The 22,012-nt window shown below is 35.0% G+C and overlaps 1 protein-coding gene across 8 annotated transcripts in view; it reads left to right on the top strand.

Annotated features, from left to right (window-relative positions):
• The window catches only part of WDR17 (WD repeat domain 17), a 56,235-nt gene that overhangs the window by 5,896 nt on the left and 28,327 nt on the right, over positions 1-22,012 (top strand). For 3 of the 8 annotated variants that reach the window (XM_054296074.1, XM_054296069.1, XM_054296068.1), the window contains exons 1-8: positions 5,240-5,673; positions 11,794-11,922; positions 12,919-13,102; positions 14,871-15,101; positions 17,242-17,493; positions 18,242-18,364; positions 18,681-18,868; positions 20,125-20,293. In XM_054296074.1, coding sequence (XP_054152049.1) covers positions 5,563-5,673; positions 11,794-11,922; positions 12,919-13,102; positions 14,871-15,101; positions 17,242-17,493; positions 18,242-18,364; positions 18,681-18,868; positions 20,125-20,293 — 1,387 coding nt within the window. In that variant the 5' untranslated portion in view covers positions 5,240-5,562. Of the gene's footprint in view, positions 1-4,706; positions 4,764-5,239; positions 5,674-11,793; positions 11,923-12,918; positions 13,103-14,870; positions 15,102-17,241; positions 17,494-18,241; positions 18,365-18,680; positions 18,869-20,124; positions 20,294-22,012 lie in introns of those variants that run through there. The other 5 variants (XM_054296073.1, XM_054296072.1, XM_054296071.1 and 2 more) reach the window with 4 other exon arrangements.

The following is a 22,012-nucleotide window of genomic DNA, read 5'->3' as shown; positions in this document are numbered from 1 at the left end:
GCAGGAAGCTTTCTCAGAGAACTGAGTATAGCAAAAATAAAAACTTCTGAGGTAAAAGTTGGAATAATTTAAAATAATTCTTAATTTTGAAAAACATATAATGCTACTAATTTATGACAAGAATATATCAAACATAACTTTTTATAGAGGTTAAACAGAAAATGTCTAAATATTTCTGTATATAATAGTTAAGCAGAAACAGAAACAGTGGTTAAAGATGTATTTGAAAAAAAGTACATGGTTGATTTGTCACAGTATATCAACTTCAAATTGTTTAATAAGAGCAAATTTCATGGTGTAAGTGGAAGATCAAAATAGAGGTTTCTTACCTCTCATCATGCATTTCTTAACTAAAGTGCATTGCTGATTTCTGGTATTGCCAGATAACATGGGAGAGTAGTATCAGTTTGCTCTTTCTGATGCAATATAGGATATTATTTTCAGATGTAATCTTTCATCCTCTGTTTTCTAGGCAAATTATACATGTATGTTATATTTAGGTACAGTTTTTTTCAGTGGGTAGAGATTGAGGCCAGTATACTCTCCAGCATATTCTCCCAGATTGTTAAGGTCATGTCTTTTGTAAAGAGCAAGGTAGCAGCTTGCTCTTATGCTAAACAGATATGTGCACTGGAATGTCCAGAAGATCAACTTTGATATGAAATACAAAGAGAAGATAACCATGAGTGGGGTTTTTGTTTTGTTTTGGTTTTTTTTTTAATGAGTTTCCTTTGGGAGGTGGGGTGGTTGGTTGCATTTGGTTTCTTGTAATTCTTGACCATTGTAGTTCTGAACTTTAAAAACACATTGTGATGTTTATATGGTAAATCATTATTATTTTCAACATCCCTTCCACTTTTTCCTTCTGACAGTTATAAGTTTTTTGTATTTAGGGCTACTCAATCTGAAATGAGCTAAAATAAGAGTACCTAGTTCCAAAGGGAGGATTGTGAAATGTCTGCAGCACAAGTTTGATCATAGAATTATAGTATATCTCAAGTTTGAAGGGGTCTTTAAGGATCATTGAGTCCGACATTCTGCTCCTCGCTAAACCACATGAATAAGAGCATCGTCCAGATGCTTAGTGAAATCTGAATGGTTTGGTGTCATGAAAGCTTCAGGAGGAATCTGTCCCAGTGACTGACCACCCTCTCAGTGAAGAATCTTTCCATAATGTCTGATCTGAACATGTCCTCACACAGTTTCATGCCATTTTCTTGTGTCAGCTGAAGAATTAAACAATTGTTTCTGCATCAAATCAATAAGATGTTTTGTCTGGTTTTATTTCTTCTAGAATATTTAAAACAAATTTATTGGGCAATGTATTATATACAAGACTGTATATGCCTTGAGGATGTCTCTTTTGGTCTGATCTATTATAGTACATTTTGTTGTCCTTAAATTGAGATCAATGAACACTTAACTGGAGGTACTAGCTGGACTTTAGGTTAAGAGCATACGAAGTTACTTATAAAACATTTAATAAGATTAATTACAACAATTTAAAGCATCGAACATTTTGAGGCTTTTCATATTTTTATTACACTATTTAGTACACATAGTTTTATTCATTCTACACATAAGTTTTGTTATACCTGTATGTCATGGTTTAACCCCAACCAACAGCCAAGCCCCACTCACCTACTCTCTCACTCCCCCACCAGCAGGATCAGGGAGAGAATCTGCAAGGTAAAAGCCAGAGAACTTGTGGGTTGAGATAAAGACAGTTTAAGGAGGAAATCAAAAACCAAGCACACAAGCAAAGCTAAACAAGGAATTCTTTCACTGCTTCGCATGGGCAGGTAGGTGCTCTGCCATCTCCAGGAGAGCTGGGCCCCATCAGTGGTTACTTGGGAAAACAAACACTGTCACTCTGAATGTCTCCCCCTGCTCCTTCTTCCCCTCACTTTATGTACTTGGCATGATGTAGCATAGTCTGGAATATTGCTTTGGTCAATTGGGGTCAACTGTCCCAGCCTGAATTTCCTTACAGCTTCATATGCACCCCCAGAAAATGCCTTGGCTCTGTGTAATCTATATGAATTATATTCTCTGTGTTGTCAATTCTGTTCAGCACAAACCCAAAACACATCCCCATACCAGCCACTGGGAAGAAAATTAACTCTACCCTAGCCAAAACCAGCACACTATAATATAATAGTTTTCCCAGCACCTGGAGATGAATGATGAAGTAGGCAAAAACATATAATTGCCTTATAATGCATTTGCAGTCTTTCTTGTCTTTAATTTTTCACGTATAATTTAGCATCAAACTTCTTAATTTATTCACAGGTAATTGTAACAGATATTTTTAAGCAGTTTAAGTTCCCATCTGCTATCCTGAGATGATTTTAATTATATCTGTACTTTTCAGTTGAAGATATTTACCAATTTATTGAAAGGATAATACAGTATCCATATCCATTTTAGCCCATGCTTCCCTGATGATGCTGAAACTAAATGTGAGTCACAGTGTTTGTCTGTCTTGAGAGACTCATTCTTCTGACAGGTTGGTATTGAGACTAGAAAACTCAGATCACATAGATGGTGGAGCAGGTACAGGCTGTTGTGGTTTGACAATGGCCAAACTTCAGGCACCCACAAAAGCCACTTGCTCACCCTCCCCTGCCACAGCTGGGCAGAGGGGAGAAAAATTAATGAAGTGTTCATGAGTTGAGGTAAGGATTGAGAGAAAAAAAAAAGTCCAAGGGCAAAACAGGCTCAACTTAAAGGTACAAAGTGAATTTATTGCTAACTAAATTAGAGAAGGATAATAAGTAAAATAAGCCCTTAAAAACATCCTTTCTTCCCCCAACCCCTTCCTCCTTCCCACCGACAGTGCAGGGAGACAGGGCATGGGGGTTTGCTCAGTTCATCACCCCAGGTTTTCTTCCCCTACACAGGGAGAGGAGTCCTCCCCCTGCCACACCATGGGGTCCCTCCCACAGGAAACAGTTCTCCATGAACCTCTCCAGAGTGGGTGCACTCTCACCAGCAGGAGTCCTCCCAAAAGTGCTGCAATGTGAGCCCCTCCACGGGCACACAGTCCTCCTGGAGCTGCTGTGGTGTGGGTCACTCTTCACGGGTGCAGTGCTCCAAGGACAGGCTGCTCCAGCTGGGTAGCAGCGGCTCTCTCTCTCTCCACCAGGGCTCCCACTGGATCCCAGCCTCCTCCAGGCATCCACCCTCTCCAGCATGAACACCTCCCTGTGGGCTGTGGGTGGATCTCTGCATTCCCCGTGGATCCCCCTGAGCTGCAGGGACACAGCTGCTTCACCTTGGTCTCACCACAGCCTGCAGAGGAATCATGGCTGTGGCGCCTGGAACAGCTCCTCCCCTCCTTCTCCACTGATCTTGCTGCTTCTGTTGTTTCCCTCACATGTTCTCACCTCCTCCTCTTGTCTGACAAAAAAAAAAAACCACCTGCACTTTGTTTTGATTTCCTTCTTAAAATACATTATCAGAGAGGCGTTACCAACCTCTCTCATTGGCCCAGCTTTGGCCAGCAGCTTGTCCATCTTCAGGAGCCATCAGGAGTTGGCTCTGCCAGGCATGGTGGAAGCTTCCAGCAACTTCTCACAGAAGCCGCCTCTGTGGCTCCCCTAACTACCAAAAGCCAGAGGGTGCAAAACCAATACATAGGCATACAAAAGAAACACGTTTTCAGAGATGGTGGAACAGCTATAGGCATAAAAGAGAAACAAGTGTGATACTACTGAACTACTTGTCATTGTTTGATCAAGATTCTCAGTGATACTATGTGCCCTTATAAAAAAGACACAACACCCTGAAAGCAAAGACTTTCCATAATGGGCAAGTACTTATTTACTTGAAACCATGATTTTCATGTGTAACAAGCAGTAATAATGTGGATACGTTTTCACAATTTTTAAAATTTTGTTCACAGAAGCGGTACATCAGTAATGTTTTTCTTGATTGCTCATAGACCATGGTTATGGTCAGGAGTGTCTTCAGTGCTGTCATTTGAGGTGACTGAATTGGTGCCATGTTTCTCATACAGTTTATGAGACCATGCAATTCTGTGCACTATGCTTATGCTTATGTTTGAGCTGAAATCTCAAAGGGCAATTAATTTGAAAAATTTCAGCAGTATTGTTGGAAGTTCTGTATATTCTTGTGTCTGTATCCATTTACATGGATGACTGTATAACTACAAAAAATCTGATAATCTTGGAATGCTACTTCCTATTACTGGGTGCCTTGACTTAAATATTTATGGTTTTGTGTGTGTGGTTTGTTTTTGGTTTGTTTTCTTTTTTTCACCTTGGTTGTCAGAATTTCTGAATAAGAGGTTTGAACCAAAAATATTGCTGTTTTTCTTTATTCCCCTGGAGAATGTCACCTGCCTTTACAGTACCCTTAATGGAAACTACACATTCTGGGGTAGGACAGGTAATAACACAGAATTGCTCTGTGGAATTGTCATGTAATGTCGACCAGTTAGTAGCTGGTACTTCCAGCTACTTTTCCGACTTTGCTTTGTTTTTTTCTTGATTAAGCAATAGACCTCCCTGTTTAGTTTTTACATTTATTATATTACAAACTGAGGAACAGCTTGTTAAGTCAGCGTAGAAAGGCAGAGCTTATCTGGATCCTAGGTTTCTTAAGAAACTGGTTTTTTTTAGGTCTGCACAGTGTCTATTGAGGATTTGAGCTGCTGTAACTATGCAGTCAGGAAGATTTGTATGATAACGTCTCCTACATAGCACAGCTGAAGAAGTATATTGCTGCAGCATGGAAATGTGGTAGTACAGCTTTTATTCATTTTTACCTTTCATTTTCACTGGCATAATGCACTGTGAAACCTAATGTGAAACTTGGAGGCATACCAGAAAAGGATACTACCTGTGTGAGGCATAAATGTTGTCAGATATGTGAAACTCTTCTAAGGAAGAGAAAAGAAGCAGATCCATTCCCATGAATTGGTTAAATTAGGCTTTTTACGTTTTTCAGACAATGCTGGTGGCTGCAACTGAGCCCTTTAGGCTCTGCTGGCTGTGAACAATGGACTTGCAGATTTTTCTTTTTCCTCTTACAAAAAAAAAAAAGTTAAACCGATGCTTGGTATTTGCGATAATTTTGGCCCCTCCTACTGTGCCAATTGAAACCACTCCCTACATAACCAAAACAAATCATTCTCCATGATTCTGAGCATATTTTACATTTCAGTACAAGCTTTTGTGCACTGAACTACATTTTTAAAAAATGAAAGTAATTTTTTAGAAGACAGATAAGAATGACTCAAACAGCACCTCATTTTTGGAGCTCAGAAGCACGGCAAAATCAATCTTGAAGCACTAACCTGCTTCAATTTTAAATACTGGAATATATAATCTAATTATTACTGTAGTATTGAATTCCGTTTTCCATTAGAAAATCCAATAGGTAGAACATTTAAATTGCTGTTAAAAGTATTTCAGATTACATATTTACTAATTTAAAACTTATTAATCTCAAAGCATATCACAGACTTCAGATATGATCTTTGAATAGCTTATTATACTGTTGAATAAATTTTAGCACAGGATTTATTGTACTTATATGTCTTCAGGTTCTGTATTTTTTATTTCAACTGTGCCTTCTTTCATGGCTTGGATGACTTATATTTCCCACTGGTTTGATGAAGATGATTGGTATGAAGGACAACAAAGAGTAAGAATTGCTTAAAGTAATATTTTCTCTTTTACTATTTTTATATTTTTCTTCTTTAAGCTGCTCTTTATTATTATATTGATTATATCAAAAGTAGTTGTCGTGGTTTGAGACAAAATGACTTTTTTGAAAATTAATGTTGCTAGCTGCATAAAAGGTACTGGAAGTGTGACAGCCACCTACTTGCATTTTTTAGGTTGCATAATTTAACAAGTAGTAATTTTTTAATATGCAATGAGATGAAAAGCAAACATTACACTTTGTTGTATTAGAAGGAATTAATATACCGTGCATGGAGTAAAATGAAATAATTATAGTTAGTAATAGGGTAAACCACAAATATTTGGGAGAGATTAAATTCACATAGAGTCATTTCCAAGTTGTATCTTGGATAGCTTTATGTTTTTATTACCATTTTTCTGAGGAGGAGTTGTTACTATAGCAACATTTGCAGGATTACTTGGATTTATTTTTAGTATGTGTTAGCTGCATGTCTACAGCTGCTTTCATAGATTTATGGTGGGAAATGGATATAAGTCACATTTCTCTCACTGTATTAAGCTCTTTTATGGTACCTTACATTTCTGTGATTTCTGTTTTCAGAGTATATAGTCAGCTAATTAGAATGCAGGAGATGCTAGTGAAAACAGCTGCTTTCATTGGATTAATGTGTATTACTCGATAATGCCAGCTATATGCTCATAAGTATAAAAAAACTGGCAGATATTAATACTGTTCCACTGTTCTCATTTTACATGTCACCCATGATATGGGTGCTTCAGATGTAGAATTATCTTTTAACAGCTGTCATCAGGGATTCGGGTGTGAGATGTGTCAAGAGGTAACTTTATCTGAAATCAGAGCAGTCTTGGCAATTTGCCAGCAGAAAAGCAGTCTTCTGGTGATTGTTGTAACTCTGTGTTGGAAGTTGAGAACAGAATCTTATGCAGACTCTTAGATGCTTCATTATGTGATCAGACATGGTTGTATACATATCTCTGTGTATTGCACATTATCTGCAAACTATGATTAAGCAATACTCTGCAGATATTGGCTTGGTTATCACTGCCCAGAAGGAGTTGCTTGAGTAGTGTGCATTGTCTCAGACTATTCAGACACCTGCAGTAGTAACTGCAGTTTGTTAAGCCACGTCAAGACTATGGATTGCTTAGCATTTTGCAGTATTCCAAAGCAGGAAGAACTTTTGTTTGTTTTGTCAAAGTTTTCATATTGTAAGTTATCTCTTGTCTTTTAAGCTGTATATATACCAGAATATTTCCATATATACCAGAGTATTTCTAATTACTCACATTTCATGGGTCAGGAAAAATTACTGAGATTTTAATTTCCTAACATGGCTATAATGTGCTTGGTGTTTCCCAGTTCCAATGGAAGAACACCAGTGCTAATTATATTTGTGTTTTTCCATGCGTCTCAGTGCTGTTGAGGCAGACATTCAGTCAGAAGTCATTTTCTGCTCTGTCTTGCAGACATGCCAACATTTCTTCATAAGTTTGAACACCTTCATGCTTTTAGCAAGATAAAATGATTGTCCACTCTCTAGTGCTTCTAACTGGTCCCACTGGATAGGGTAATGAATTTGAAACTCTGTGGTTCACAGGTGACATTTTCATCTCCAAGGATGGGTAAATACACCCAATGTTTTCAAGGAGAAATAACATGATATAATGTCTTTATATCACTAAAGATCTTACTAATTATTATGTTATCATTGATTTGCTGACAAAAATATTGGTGCCTTGGGACAGTAGTGTGGATGAGATATATGAGAGTTTTATATGTCTGACATACAGGAGTGACAGCAAGCTTTCCACATAAGAAAAGAGACAAACCTGATGGAAAATAATGACAATAGAGTGAACAGAAGCAGAGGACACTAGCACTTCACTGCTTGTAGCTGTTAAGAAACTACACTTTGTATACACAGAAGCATATTGATTAACATAAGGCTACTCTATATCCACTTTTGTATGCATGCCATATTGCATATTTGGATAGGTCTTACAGCACATGGACCACAATCAAAGCACATGTGAGCATCTGTTGTTGCTTGTGCTTGATGGTTAGATATTTATGGATACTGATGACATGCCTGCACTGTATTGATAATGAAAGTGTTAAGTGATGGGTTTAAAGAGCTATTGTTATTCTACAAGTGTTATCATAGTGCAGTTGGGAAATACAATGAGCAATGAAATACACTGAGTAGCTGAAGCAGAGAAAAAGGAGTTAGATTAAAATTAAAATGGTGCCTGTTAAAGAGCTGCAGTTGCCAGGCTACTGGCACTGCAGTTTTGTGTGTGGTGTGACACAACACTCAGTCTTTTCTCCTGCATCCTGTAGTAACCGCATTATTCGGGAACATCAAGATTTAGTTCCTCCATCTGTCAAGTAAAGTGATTTCATTCTACAATGAGAACAATATTTTCCATTTTTGGGACCAGCAAGGTATTGAAATGAACATGGAAATTCTAAAGTGCTTTCCAAAAATTGATACCTATGCTAAGGTAGGGATTATTAGGCATTATCTTTAAGTTATTGATATAAAGCCATGATATGTATCTAGTCAATTCAGTTGTTATTTTAAAATAATATTTATGATATACCGATTTTCAGTTTAATGTGGTTGGTTGTTGGGGTTTTTTCTATATTAAGCAACAAGGAAGGACCTAGAATGTTGCTGTTTCTGCCAATTGAAAAGAAAGGGTTTTGTTGTCCTCCCTCTTTCCTTCATCTCCTTGGAAACTGTGAGCACACACTGCTAGCTTTCCCAATGTGGTATGCTTTTTTTACACACACAGAGGTTTTTTCATTGTATACTTAAGAGTCAAATATAATTACTTAAAAATAAAATACTTCTTTACAAAGTATAAAACATCTCCATTGTATGAAAATGCACCAAGTGTGAAATCATACATATGTTCAGTTATGCTGCATTTCTACGTTTTTGTCCTTTTGCTCAGGCTGTTTTGATGAATACATCTGTCTCTTTTATATCTGCTTACTCGGTTAATTATGCTTAACAGAAATCTATAATGTTTGAAAAGATGTGCAGGCAATTGCTTTAAGGCATGATACCTACGAGAGAGCAAGTCAGTATTCCACACACAACTGTCATTTCTTCTTCTAGATACTGTCATTTTGAATTTCAAGGCAAATGCTTCCTCTTGTCAAATTGTATATCATTACAAAGAGGAGGAAATAAGAACAAGTTTTAAACAATAAATATTAGTTATTAAAATGCAAATTCCTTCCTGTAATAAAGCTCAGAATATTTTATATATGTAACTTTTTAACATATATTTAAATGGGGAAAATCTAATCAAAGTTTAAGAATACTTATTAAGCATGAATTCTTAACTCAGTGAAATAACGCCATATTACAGACCAACATTTTTCATCTAAAATTGAAAAATTTCACCTATTAGCAGTATTTTTAAAGAGATTACTGCAGAATCCTACAAGACAAATCTGTTGTTACTCTAAAAGAAAAATCTGTAGAATTCTGTTTTAGCATCTGTAAGAGATCTTGGCTTTGCAATTAATTTTACATGGAATCAAACTGCAAATTAAACAAGTCTTAAATCATTTTTTCTTACAGATTAAAACTTCATCAAATCAAGAATTCTTAGCTCCCATATGAGAAGGTAAAAAAGGGTATCTGTACAAAGTGAGAAAAATCTTTTATTATTATGAAGTAAAGACTTGTGTAGTCTTAGGTTCTATATAGTTGTCAACTTTTTATCAGTCTTACATTGATGGTTTTCAGGCAGTAAACCTGCAAACTAAACCTATGATAATCTAATATTTTACAGCTCATTCTTTCCTACTTCACCGTGCCTTTTTTTAACGTCCCTTATCAATTTGCTGACACACCTACAGTTTTAACCATTGTTTTCCCTGGAATCAAGAGCAGAACCCAAAATTTCTAGTTCCAGGTATTCTGTGCTTTCCTAAAATAGTTATCTAATCAGCTGGAGGATCATCTGGGGGACGTTAATTTCAGTAAAAGTGGTTGCTAATGGTGCCAGTTATTTTTTCGTGGGAACTACAAGAAGTCTGTTCTGAATGCCCCAAATCAAATTATTTCTCTGCATATGTGATTTACATTTTAATTGCATAGAAGGGACCTCTGAAATTTGTAATTTTACTAAGCAGTAAAAGAACATTAAATGGAAAAATAAGAAGTTTGGAGTCTATTTTTGCCACTTGATGATGTTGATTCTTTAAATAATTAGATAAATTTCTCTCTCATATCATTTAGAGCTCACCATTTAGAACATGAGATGGATTGCAAAGAAGTTGCAAGATTATGCAATTTATAGAAATGTTCTCTCTGGAATCTCTAATTTACTACAAAGGTCGGAAGAATAAAAATTATTGACAGATAGAAATGAAGTCTAATAGCCAAAGCCCTAGTCTGGAACAAAGCTATATCTTGTAACTTGATTTTCTGTATATTTCTGTTCTGCTGTTGCAGTCTCTTTCACCAAATTTTCAAAGGTTACATGTGAGCGTTTCTTTTCCTTCAGTCATTTGGTACTCACTCAGAATGTTTAAGCACTGTAACTAGCGTCAGTGATATCTTTGAGAGATATCAGTCTCAAACATTCAGCTGATCCTAATCTTCTGCTAAAGAAGCCCCCAAAATAAGTCAGTCTCAATTTTTTTTTCACTTTCCAAAGTGAGAGAAACATATGAAATTTGCTACCTATAATTATTCATTGCTGTTTACCTGCTAAGCAGATATACCAAGCAGAGGAGAAAAATTAAAAATAAAATTAATAATTCAAGTTTATTTTTATCCCTAGTATAAATGCATTAAAATAAAATTTTGATAATATTTAGACAACCAATTTTTAGTTGATAGTGGCCAATTGGTTTCTTTGGGTACTGTAGATCACTACTGCAACACATGTATAAAGTTTGTTCTGTAAGTGTCTTAATACTACTGTCATCCAGAAAAATATTTCCCCCTCTATACATTTGACATCCGGTAGGTCAAGACTGATCTACAGCAACATATCTGTGCTAAACTGTTACACAGCAGTGCATTGAGGAACCAACCCTTGTACTTCATCAACAGTTGTTCCCTCAAAATGCTTTATTGCATTTGAAGTCTCATTTCTCATTAATTCCCTTTTCTTTGTGAAACTTGATATGGTATCTAACACTTGATAAATTTAACGTGGCTGTCCTGCTCTTTCAGGATTATAGTCTTAGCTCTTTGACCTAAAGATGTCATCCTCCATATTCCATGTAATATTTTTCCACCTGATGTCCCTCAGTCCATTAATCTATCCACAGCATAAATGTGACCCTGAGACATTCTGTTACTAGGTAACATGTTGACGTTATCCTGAATGAAATGGGGGCTAGGTAAATAATTGGTCTGGCCCAGCAAAGCATTTCTTGCATTTTTATGTTGAATTCAGTTTTATCACTCTGAGCACAGCTGGTACTGTGAGACTTGTTTTGGACAGAGAAAGCATAGTTTGCTGTACAGTAATGTTACCCTAAGCTTTGCTTTTGATTTTTCACAGCTCACTTCAAAGTTTTTTGTTAGGCAGTAATTATGAAGAAAATTTAGAAAGCTTCTCCAGAAAGGATGATAATGAGGATAATGTGATAAAGAGCTGTTCTATGCAAGTGGTTTGAAGACCTTTCTACGTGTCGGTTTTCCTTAAAACTATTAGTATGTGGTTTATTTTGTCTGGCTGTCAGTGGGAGATGAATGGGAGAGCAGAGGAAGGCAGTAAACTGTAATAGAGAAAGTATTGAACCACAGAAGAAAATGGACATGATGAACAGTTTCAGCTAGTACAAATCAAGAAGTATTCAAGTTTTTAGGGGCAAGATCCCCTGCCCCCTCCTTTTCTTCTAACTGAATTTTTTGTGAATGGTGTTAGGCACCCTTTCTTGTGTAGCACTGAAGCCTCTGAACATCTGCTTGTCTTTATTTCAGATACATTCATTTGTATCTTAGGAAAGTTGTATTTTTAAAGTAGACATTTATAAATTATTTATGGGAACAAAAATGCATTATTTTAATCTTTAATATTCTGTCATCTTGGGGTCTAATGAATTTCTCTTTTAAAGGCAAAAATGTCACGTGTTAAACAAGTGGGACTTTTAGCTGCTGGATGTCAGCCATGGAATAAGGATATATGTGCCGCTAGTGGTGACAGATTTGCCTACTGTGCTACCCTTGCTGTTTATATTTATCAGGTAAGATTATTCTTGTTTATCTGATTAGTTACACTTTCATAGTGTTGTTGATCTCAATTTGAACCCCTTCAACAAATGCTTTTGCAAGTAGGGTTGCTGCTGAGAAGATATCTATGTAAAGCTCAGTATTACATTCAGGATACCCTTGAAGTTGTGTGTGTCAAGAGTTGTTTTCAGAAGACAGGCTTACAGTGCAGCAAACATTTGAGATGTGTGAAACTCAGTGATAGAAGACTGGGTTCTGAGGGAGAAATGAATTAATGGAATGGAATTCCACAATTCCATTTGAAGCTGTAGTATAAAATAGTCTTTTGCATAGTGGATCCATGGTCCAAAGTTGAGGATTCAGTGACCTATCTTTATTTAATTTGGAGCCCAAACACCTCAGCACTGTGGTCTTCGGAAGTTTGCAGTTGTTGTATATTAACATCTACCTAAAAAACCAGAAATGCTGTGACGTAGAATTTTCAGATTGAGAAATATGTGAGGAAATAAAGGATGTACTTTAATTTTAAGAGTTATACAGGTTGTAGGATTAAAATGAACAAAATTTACTGTGTCATATTTGGGCTTTTTTTTTAATATGTATTTTAACTGTACTAAGTAACTTATAAAGTGAGAAGGATTTCAAACTCATTTTTATATTCTTTCCTGTTTACCCCCTTGGAGATTATTAAATTATTGCTACCATGCCTACAAATAAAACATTTTAGGATTGTTTGAGTACACTTCTAAATGAAATATAATAATTTTTAAGTGACAGGAAGATAGACATAAAACTGTTTTTTGCATAGTTGGATATCAGGCAACCTTTCTTTCCAAGTCAAATATATGAGAATTTATTTTATTGAGATGTGAGGTACTGGCAATAGTTCAATGCACTATAAATTCATCCATAAGTCTAATACTGTTATATGAAGTATTCTCCAACACAGAGGGATTTAAAGTAAGTTTGCAAAAAATGTGTTTCTAAAATGAATTTTACTATTTGTTTAGCTGGATCACCGATACAATGAATTCAAGCTCCATGCGATTATGTCTGAGCACAAGAAGACAATCACAGCCATGTCTTGGTGTCCCCACAACCCTGATGTGTTTGCAAGTGCCAGTGCAGATAGTTTAGTGATCATATGGAATGTGAATGAACAGAAAGTTGTGGCCAAGCTGGACAATACAAAAGGTATTTTAGACATGGAGATCTGTTTTATCCATACAGCTTGATCCATGGGTATAAAAAATACTTGATATAGTATAAACTCTATAGTTGTTAGGGTGGAGATTTAACAATTGCCTAGCACAATAATAATTGCCTAACACAATCTTAAAATATTCTTGTCAGATTTGTTGCAGTTCATTCTAGAAAATAATGGTAGTGTGACTAAATTGCCTTCAACCATCTTGCATTTGGTAAAGAAAGACATTATTCTTTTTTTCTAAAGAACTTAACCAGTTAAAGAATTAAATTTGCTAGTGATTTCTTGTTGAGTAGGGGGGAAAAAAAATCCCAAAACCAACATTATTTTCATCACTGTATAAAGGATTAACAATTAAATTTTACAATAAAATATTTCACAATGACTTAGCTAAGTGAAAGCAAACAAAAGGTGACCTTAACAGATTCAAGTATAAATCATCAGTGAATTTGAACAACAGCTTTTGTTTAAACACCCTAATGCTTGTCCACCTGAATCTTGTCTCCGCCTTGAAACTTTCAGGCCTTGAAACTGCTGGAGCTTGTTTTACAAGTCTAGGGGGGATCAGGCATCTGTTACAGTTACATTTCCGTGTCCAGTTCTGATTTATGCCAGTCAAAATCAGTACCTGTATTTCAAATTGAGATTGGTTCTTACAGTCAGTCGCATCAGGTGTCCTTGACTCCTGCATTTTCATTGTCAGAAAGTGGGTGCAAACCAAGAACAGTTAGAACCTCAGGATCTAATAAGCTATTTTGGGACTCCCTACTCTGTTTTCTCCAGAGAATTTACGGATACCTCTGGAAATCCTTTATGACTTCCATATCATGCAAAAGAAAATTCCACAGTGATGTAATCTATTCCAAAAGAATAATATGCATAAATATAAATGCTGGTACTTTTTTTCAATACATGGCTTGTTTAAAAATCTACTTAAGCCAATGACTACACATGACAAAATGTTATTACTATTTTAATATTTTTAGAAACTAAATTAAGATAATATGTTTAAACCTTTTATTGCTTTCTCTTTTAGTCCCTTTTACACTGCCACATAAAAGTGTCTAAATACAGTTTTAATTTTTCAGCTTCAGAAATTTGTCTTACTGTCATTTATTCCTTCAGGCACATATTATTAAGTTTTGAGGATTATGAGGGTTGGAGACATTAAGAACAAAATTCTTAAATAGGACTGCCTACAGTTAGGTATTAGACAACGGAATTAAAACTGTCATGTATCCAGAAGAAAGCTATCAAGAGTTCCCTTTTATTACAGAACTAAAATATCTGATCTTGTCAAAAATATCTGCTTCAGTTAGATTTCTCTCTAAATTTCATTGTATTTTGCTAAAACAGGCATTTTGAAATTCTCGGTATTTTACTATCTTAATGGTAAATAACTTATAGCAAAGCAAAGTAGTGAATGAAATTCTGAAAGTATTGTTTGCAGGATCAGGCTTATCTTCTTTCAAATGTGTGATTGTCTTTGGCACTGATGAAGTGTAGATATCATGAAATACAGCCCATCAAAGTAGCATAAAAGTAATTTGGGAAATTATTTTACTTCCTGCCTCTGGAAGTCTAGTTTACTTTTACACTGTAAGATATTCACACACTTCTCTAAATTTCAGTCTAGCAACTTCTATGTAGAAAAATTATTTCTAGTGTTTTTCAAGGCCATTGCTGATACTGGTTCGAGGAATACTACCTGAATTTTGTGTCCTGGTTCTTACAAGGTTTACCTGTATGTTTCAGGAATTCCTGCATCCCTTGGATGGTGCTGGAATGCAGGTGACGCAGTTGCATTTGTGTCACACAGAGGTCCACTGTACATTTGGACTATCTCAGGACCTGACAGCGGGGTAACTGTGCATAGAGAAGCACATAGTTTCTTGTCAGATATCAGTCTGTTCAGATGGCATCCAAAGAAAAAAGGAAAGGTGGTATTTGGACATACTGATGGAAGCCTCTCTATTTTTCAATCAGGTAAAAACTCATATGACAAAATATTTAGTTTTATATATATATATCTTGTTTCTCCATATGTAATTCTTCACTTTTTAAAATTAGATTCTATGATGTCGGTACATACATAACATTTTTTCCTGATTCACAATATTCCTATTCCTTCCATATCACAAAAATATTCTTTCTTAGATACAGAATTCAGAGCATTTTCTTTCTTTCTCACTTCTCATAGTCTCCTGCCTTTTGAGACCAAGATAAGGCTGCATTTTTTTCACAACTGCAGTAAACTTTTTTTTTTTTTGCAAATGATAACAGCCATGATCTTCTACTGAACTATATTTTTCTGCAATTTTATTTTTCTAAATGGAAGGACTTGAATCTTTTGTTTACTTTCCTATTTTTGCATTTTTTCTGGAGTCATCTGTTTCATATTCTAGAATCCTCTGCAATTTTATTGGTAGAATCTCACCTCATACTTAATATTGTCTTCATGGTTCTGTTCTGTCAAAGGATAGATGGGAAAATATTTATCTCTTTTTGTCTAAAATCTACCACACACATTTGTGCATACTTTATGAATAGTCTAGTTCTCTGCTAAGAAGGTGTCACATTGATATGCTCATTTCAAGGTAAAATTCCACTTGTTTTCATAGTTTTCTTCAAAGGCAGAAATCTGTATTAGGTTGACTATTTGAATTTTTTCCCGACTGCTTCTTCCTTGTAAAAAAATTGATTTTCAACATTGTGAGAAAAAACTGTTCTTTAAATAATGTGTTAATTTTACATAGAATTGTTCTCCAACAGCCATGCTGTTACAGAGCTTGCAAGGGTTTTTCAGGGTGAAGAGAGAGACAAGAATCTTGACCTCATGTTCAGAAGGCTTGATTTATTATTTTATGCTATATATTACATTATTACTATGCTAATAGGAATAGAGAGAAAAATTCTCAGAAGCTTGCTAAGCTAAGAATAGAAAAGGAATGAATCAACAAAGTTCTGTGTCCCGGCAGAAAGCAAGAACAGCTCTCCCATGAGTGGTCAGTAAATCCAAACATTCACCCAAGACCAATCACGGATCCACCTGTTGCATTCCACAGCAGCAGATAACCATTGTTTGCATTTTGTTGCTGAGGCCACAGCTTCTCAGAAAGGGGAAAAGTCCTAAAGAAAGGATTTTTATGAAAAGATGTCTGTGACACCATGCAAAATTTATTTTCTTTCAGTTCACTCTACTAAGTTGTCACACAGGATGTCCCAGAGAATAGATTCCCTTGCTTCTGTAGTACTGACTGAGTTAGCACTGGCACTGGGAAAAGGAGATCAATTTTAATATGATAACATCTAAGTATTTATCACACTGATACTTTTCATGAAGTCTATCTATGAATAATGGAAGGTGTCAATTCCTTATTTCTAGAAAAGCAGTAATTTTTTTTTGTTATAAGATCACAACTTCAGAAATACAGATCTATTTCATTTGGACTGTACTCTGTCTTATACAACTAAGATTAATCTCTCTGAAAAAATAAAAAAGTGGGAGATAAATATAATATTAAAAAATGTGGGTTTCAATAATATGGATCATCAAGTGAAACATATAATCTTTTTTGTGGGTGTCAGACTAGATATGAATGGTCTGTTTTGGCTACAGAATCTATAAGCACTTCATAGTTTCACACACTGTTTTAAAGAAGAAAAAAAGTTTAAAGGCAGTTCTTCAGAATAAGCCTTTACTGCCACAGTGTTTTTCTGGTTCTTACTGCCTTTATTTTGCCTGTATATGCTGTGGTGTGAAGATTTATTTGCATTCAAATGGCTTGTATTTTATGCTGTGCTGCAGACCTTTACTCGCAGAAATTCTTAGAACAATGTATGTGATTTAACATACTTTCGTTTCCTATAAAATTATGTTTATAAATCTGATAGCTGTTTCTGTTTTCTGCTGTATTAAACATAAAGTCAAATCTGATAGAAAAAGTAATACTCTTAAGTCAAGTATTGCCAAGACAGCTTCATAATTTCACTGCTGCAGACAAGAGAGCAGGCTAGTGAAAATTTCAGGGAGAGAGGAAAAAATTATGTTTGCCAATCTTGTAACTATTGAAAGTATGTATTTGATTTAATTTTTAAATAACCTGTTTTCTTGTGCACTTTAAAGGTTCTAAAAATCAGAAGCATGTCTTAAGACCAGAGTCTCTTGAAGGAACAGATGAAGAGGATCCAGTTACCGCTCTGGAGTGGGACCCTTTGTCAACTGATTACCTTCTTGTTGCTAATTTACATAATGGCATTCGACTAGTTGATTCTGAATCTCTGTCCTGTATCACAACTTTTATGTTTCCCAGTGCAGCAGCATCTGTTCAGTGTTTAGCCTGGGTTTCTAGTGCACCTGGAATGTTTATAACTGGAGGTAAGGCTTTTATTTCCTGATTTATACAAAGATAACAAATACAGGACTGAGTCTTCAAAAATTGATACTCCGAATTTGATTTTTATGTTTCATAATATTTTTTAAAGTAGAAGCATACATGAATTGTACATAAAAAAGACCATAACACAAAACCAGAAAATAATAAAACTACACTGAGCAGTTTTTTCATGTTTTAAAAGTTTTAGCTACATAAATAATGTGACTTTCTACAATTTGCCAAATAATATTTTCCTCATGCACCCTTTAAAAAAAAATATATTAATTCCTTTGGGAATAGGAATAAAAATGCATTGTAGTAATTGATGCCACTTCAGAGATTTAAAAGATTAAAAGAAGAAAGTAATCTATTTCCTGCCTCTTTTCTACACCATAGACATTATGGCTCAGGTTGAACTAATGAATAAAGAAATTAAGGCTGGCAGAATATTTTATAAAAATAGAGGAAGAATTTATCTGTGTTTAAATAGCCAATATTAATAATGATTGTTGTTAATGGTGATATGGCCATTGCGGTGAATGGAGGACAAATAGGATGCCATGGATGTTACACTAGATGATCTCCAGAGATTCCCTCCAGCCCTAACTGTTCTATGATTCTATGGAGTTGACAGTGCCTGCTTATAAAGTTATTCTTAGGACTTGAAGTTTAATTCACTGCTGTATTTTTGTATAAATCAGTCCTCAAACCACATACCTCTGTGTTTTGTTTTGTTTTTTTAAACCTCAGATTCTCAGGTTGGTGTGTTACGTGTTTGGAATGTTTCACGTACAACACCTGTAGAGAATTTTAAATTGAAGCAAACTGGTTTCCATGGCTTGCATGTGCTAAGTTCTCCTCCTAAACAAAAGCGTAAGTGTAATTTTGATTGTTATTAGTTAAATGGTTGCAACTTAAGAAAATCTTATTTATGAGTCCAGATCAATCTCTGTAGTGTTGGTCAGCTATTTAGTTCTTAATTAAAGTATCTTCTGCTGCTAGTGGATTAGACAAATGCATAAAGTACTTTATAAGGTCCTTCTTTAGTAGGCCAGGCTTCATACAGGAATTCTCCATTTCTTTTGTTTTAAATCTTATTAGAATACAAGCATTTTACTCTTTATAATTTCACTTATTATTGTAATAAGAAATAATCTTCTGTCTTTGTCTTTTGCTTCATATTGTTAAGAATGTTCATCACAGTATCCTCCTAAAAATCACCATACATCTTCAACAAGTGAGGCTGTTCCTCCTCCAACTTTAACCCAAAACCAAGCATTTTCTCTTCCTCCTGGTCATACCGTCTGTTGCTTCATGGATGGTGGAGTGGGGCTTTATGACATGGGAGCCAAAAAGTGGGATTTCCTTAGAGATTTGGTATGCTTCATCTCTGTTTTTGAATAGAGTTTATTTTGCTTATGCACTTTTTTCTAACAGCGAGAAAATGGAGAATGAAGGCTTTGCAGTACTGTAAAGCAGTTTCTATTGTTAAAAAGAGCCCAAATTTCTAGGAAATAAAGTCACAGTTCTGGAGTTAAAAGTAATTTTTAATTGGAAGTTACTGAATTCTGTTGGAAGTATTCTGACAGCTTTTTTAAAAACAGAAATAAAGAGTTACAGACTTGTTTTTGGTTTGTTTATTTTTTTAACTGAAATTTTAGTTTGAAATTTTAGTTTTCAGAAATTTTCTCTAATGGGTTTTCTATAATTCAGAATAAAAGTTTGAGTCAAATCAGAGAGCTATAAGGTGAATGCACTCAGTTTAACATTACAAAGAATTATTAAATTTACTTTGAACCTGAAATTCAGAAACAGGTTTAACATATTTTAGATGACCCTTTTCTTCACCAGGCTTTTAGTTACTGAGGTTCTTGAGGATATTTCTCTTTTCCTCTTTCCAAGTTCCCTTTTCACTGAAAAAAAAACCAAACAATTTTCAGCTGTTCTCCCATATGCATTTGAATAGAGGCTGTTGGTTGGTTTTCTCTTTCCATTTTTATTGGATTTCATCCTGTAAAGCAACTGAGGCTTAAAAAAATTCTTACATAATACTTGTGTTTCGTATATTTATAAACTTAAATTCTACAAAGGCATGTCTTGGAAAACAACCAATTGATACATTAAAACTCTGATGGATTGAAGTTTAAGCTGCAATAGAGTATAGACTGTATATAGAAACACAGAATATTGAGTGGGGCACTAGACAACTTGTAGAACATGTTCATCATACAGAACTTTATTTTCCCAATCAGGTACTTTTAACCAAAAGGGAAAAACTGTTCCTGTTTTAAAAAATTAAGTTGTTTTTTTTTTTGCTTAGTTTTTTAATTCAATATTTTAGCAACATAGTTTCAACAGAAAATGCTAACAAGTTCCTGGCATTGCATTACCCTATGTTTTCAGGAAAGAATTTTTTCTGGTTTCAATTATAACCTATGAAAGAGCATGTTATAGTCTAAGTTATTTTATGTCTTTTATTTTGACTGATAAGCCTAAATATAAAAGGGTTTTGGAACTCTTAATTGACCTGACAATTAAATTAAATGCAGTGTATTTTAGAGGTTGATCTAGAGTTGGACTTATGAAGAAAATCAAATATAATAAAAATGGATTAAATATTTGTTTCATTTAAGGGACATGTTGAGACCATCTTTGATTGCAAATTCAAACCTGATAACCCTGATCTTCTTGCTACAGCTTCATTTGATGGCACAATAAAAGTTTGGGACATAAATACTTTATCAGCGGTTTATACATCTCCTGGTAATGAGGGGGTTATTTATTCCATTTCTTGGGCTCCAGGTAAGAATATTTTGCTGTATGTCTAAGTGTTCTTTCAATTAGCATTAACTGCAGAGTTTGTCATATAAAAGTATTAGTTTTATATAGAAAGGCATCTTCTAAGGTTTAAACAAAACTTAATTATCTGTGAAACCAGTAGAATTCAGTTCTTCAGACCTTGCTGAAACTTACCCTTCTGAGTAATGCTCACAGTATTTCATACTCAGAATGGAGGGATGAAAATCTCTGGAACACTTCTAACATGGCATTATGCAGATGACAAACTGTCCTGCTTTGCACAAGAAGCAGCTACTTAAAGGAATTCAGATTATATTTTTGCTGAAATAGTGGAAGATATGTATTTAGCTCTTTTTCTTCCTTCTTTGTGTACGAGTCTAATCACTGAATAACTCTGCTTTGACCTTATTAGAATAGCAAGTGTCTTTTCTGGAAAGCGTCTACTTTTTCTTAGACAAATCACTGGACTCACTAGGAAATTTTGTTTTCAAAGCTATTCTGTAACCCCCTTTGGTATACATAAAAATACACATCCGATAGTTGTCAATAGTTTACAATAAGTTGACTTCCCTGTCATGTTTTATTTCTTTGGATAGCAGATGTATTTTTTTTTAATCTAAATAATTCACCTTTCTCTTCTCACCTGCACTTTTAAACTCTTAAAAAATAATAACTGACAGAAGAAAAATATTGTGGTGGGAAGCTTAATATAGTCTGCATATGTTAAATAAATTTGCACTTTTTCATTTCAGAGAGTCTCTTGCACTGTATATATATCTTCACAAATAATTTTTCTTGCTATATGGAAATCATGACAATATGAAATACAGTGCATATTCTTGGCTATTTAATTTTGAAGTTTAAATTCAGTGTTTAGTTGTATCTCACATTGATTCAATAGTTTGTTTGCTGCAGGAGGGGTGTAGGTTTGTTGCTTTTGTTTTTGGTTTTTGTTTTTTTTTTTAAGATAAATTGGAAGTACATGCTCCAATTTTGTTCCTTAGTATCCTGTCCAAAAGCTGCTGTCCCTCCCAGCCAGAACTTTTGGTGCTTACTCCCAGACAGTTCCTGCCTTGTACTTTGTTCCTAATGTGTAATCTAATGCATGCCCCAATTTGTTTGGTCTCAGACCTTTGAAAAAAGTGATTATTCCTATTTTCTTTTTTCTCCCCATCATTCTCCTACCTGAGTTTACTCCCATTTTGTATATTTACCTTGCTAGACTCCTCCTGCATAGATTGTCTTTTCTGCCTCTGAAGCTTGCAATAAAATAACAGTCAAAAGTTTCCTATAAATCTGCTATTTAATTAAAAGTATAGCTATATTGGGATAGAGAGTCACTGTAGTGAGGAGACTTTGGTGGCTTTTGGGTTAGACCTGAAATGAATTTTTCGGTTCTCACTGTGGAATTTTGTACTCAGATTTTCCACGTTGTAGAGTGTGGTTACAGATTCAGGTACATTCTTGATGGTCTTAGGTGCAGCAGCGGTGCAAGATTAAGGAAACAAAATACTGTTAAGTGTTCTGTCTCATTTTTAGGATTTGTCTTTATATGTAGTGAACTTTAAAGGGAAATGCTCTAGTTGCTACAACTTTAGGCTTGAAACATTGAGGTTGCCTCTCCTTCAGGTTTAGTCATATGCATCATGATCATTAATTTCTTACATGCAAGACTTTTAGCAGGCATTAAGACACTTTTTACAGGAATACAATTTTTATTTG

This window comes from Melozone crissalis, unplaced genomic scaffold, assembly GCF_028551555.1.
Source record: "Melozone crissalis strain CALT ecotype California unplaced genomic scaffold, PUWL_Pcris_2 ptg000006l_1, whole genome shotgun sequence".
Classification (NCBI taxonomy): Eukaryota; Metazoa; Chordata; class Aves; order Passeriformes; family Passerellidae; genus Melozone; species Melozone crissalis.
Note: the sequence above shows the minus strand (reverse complement) of the source record. Positions and strands in the feature narration are given on the sequence as shown.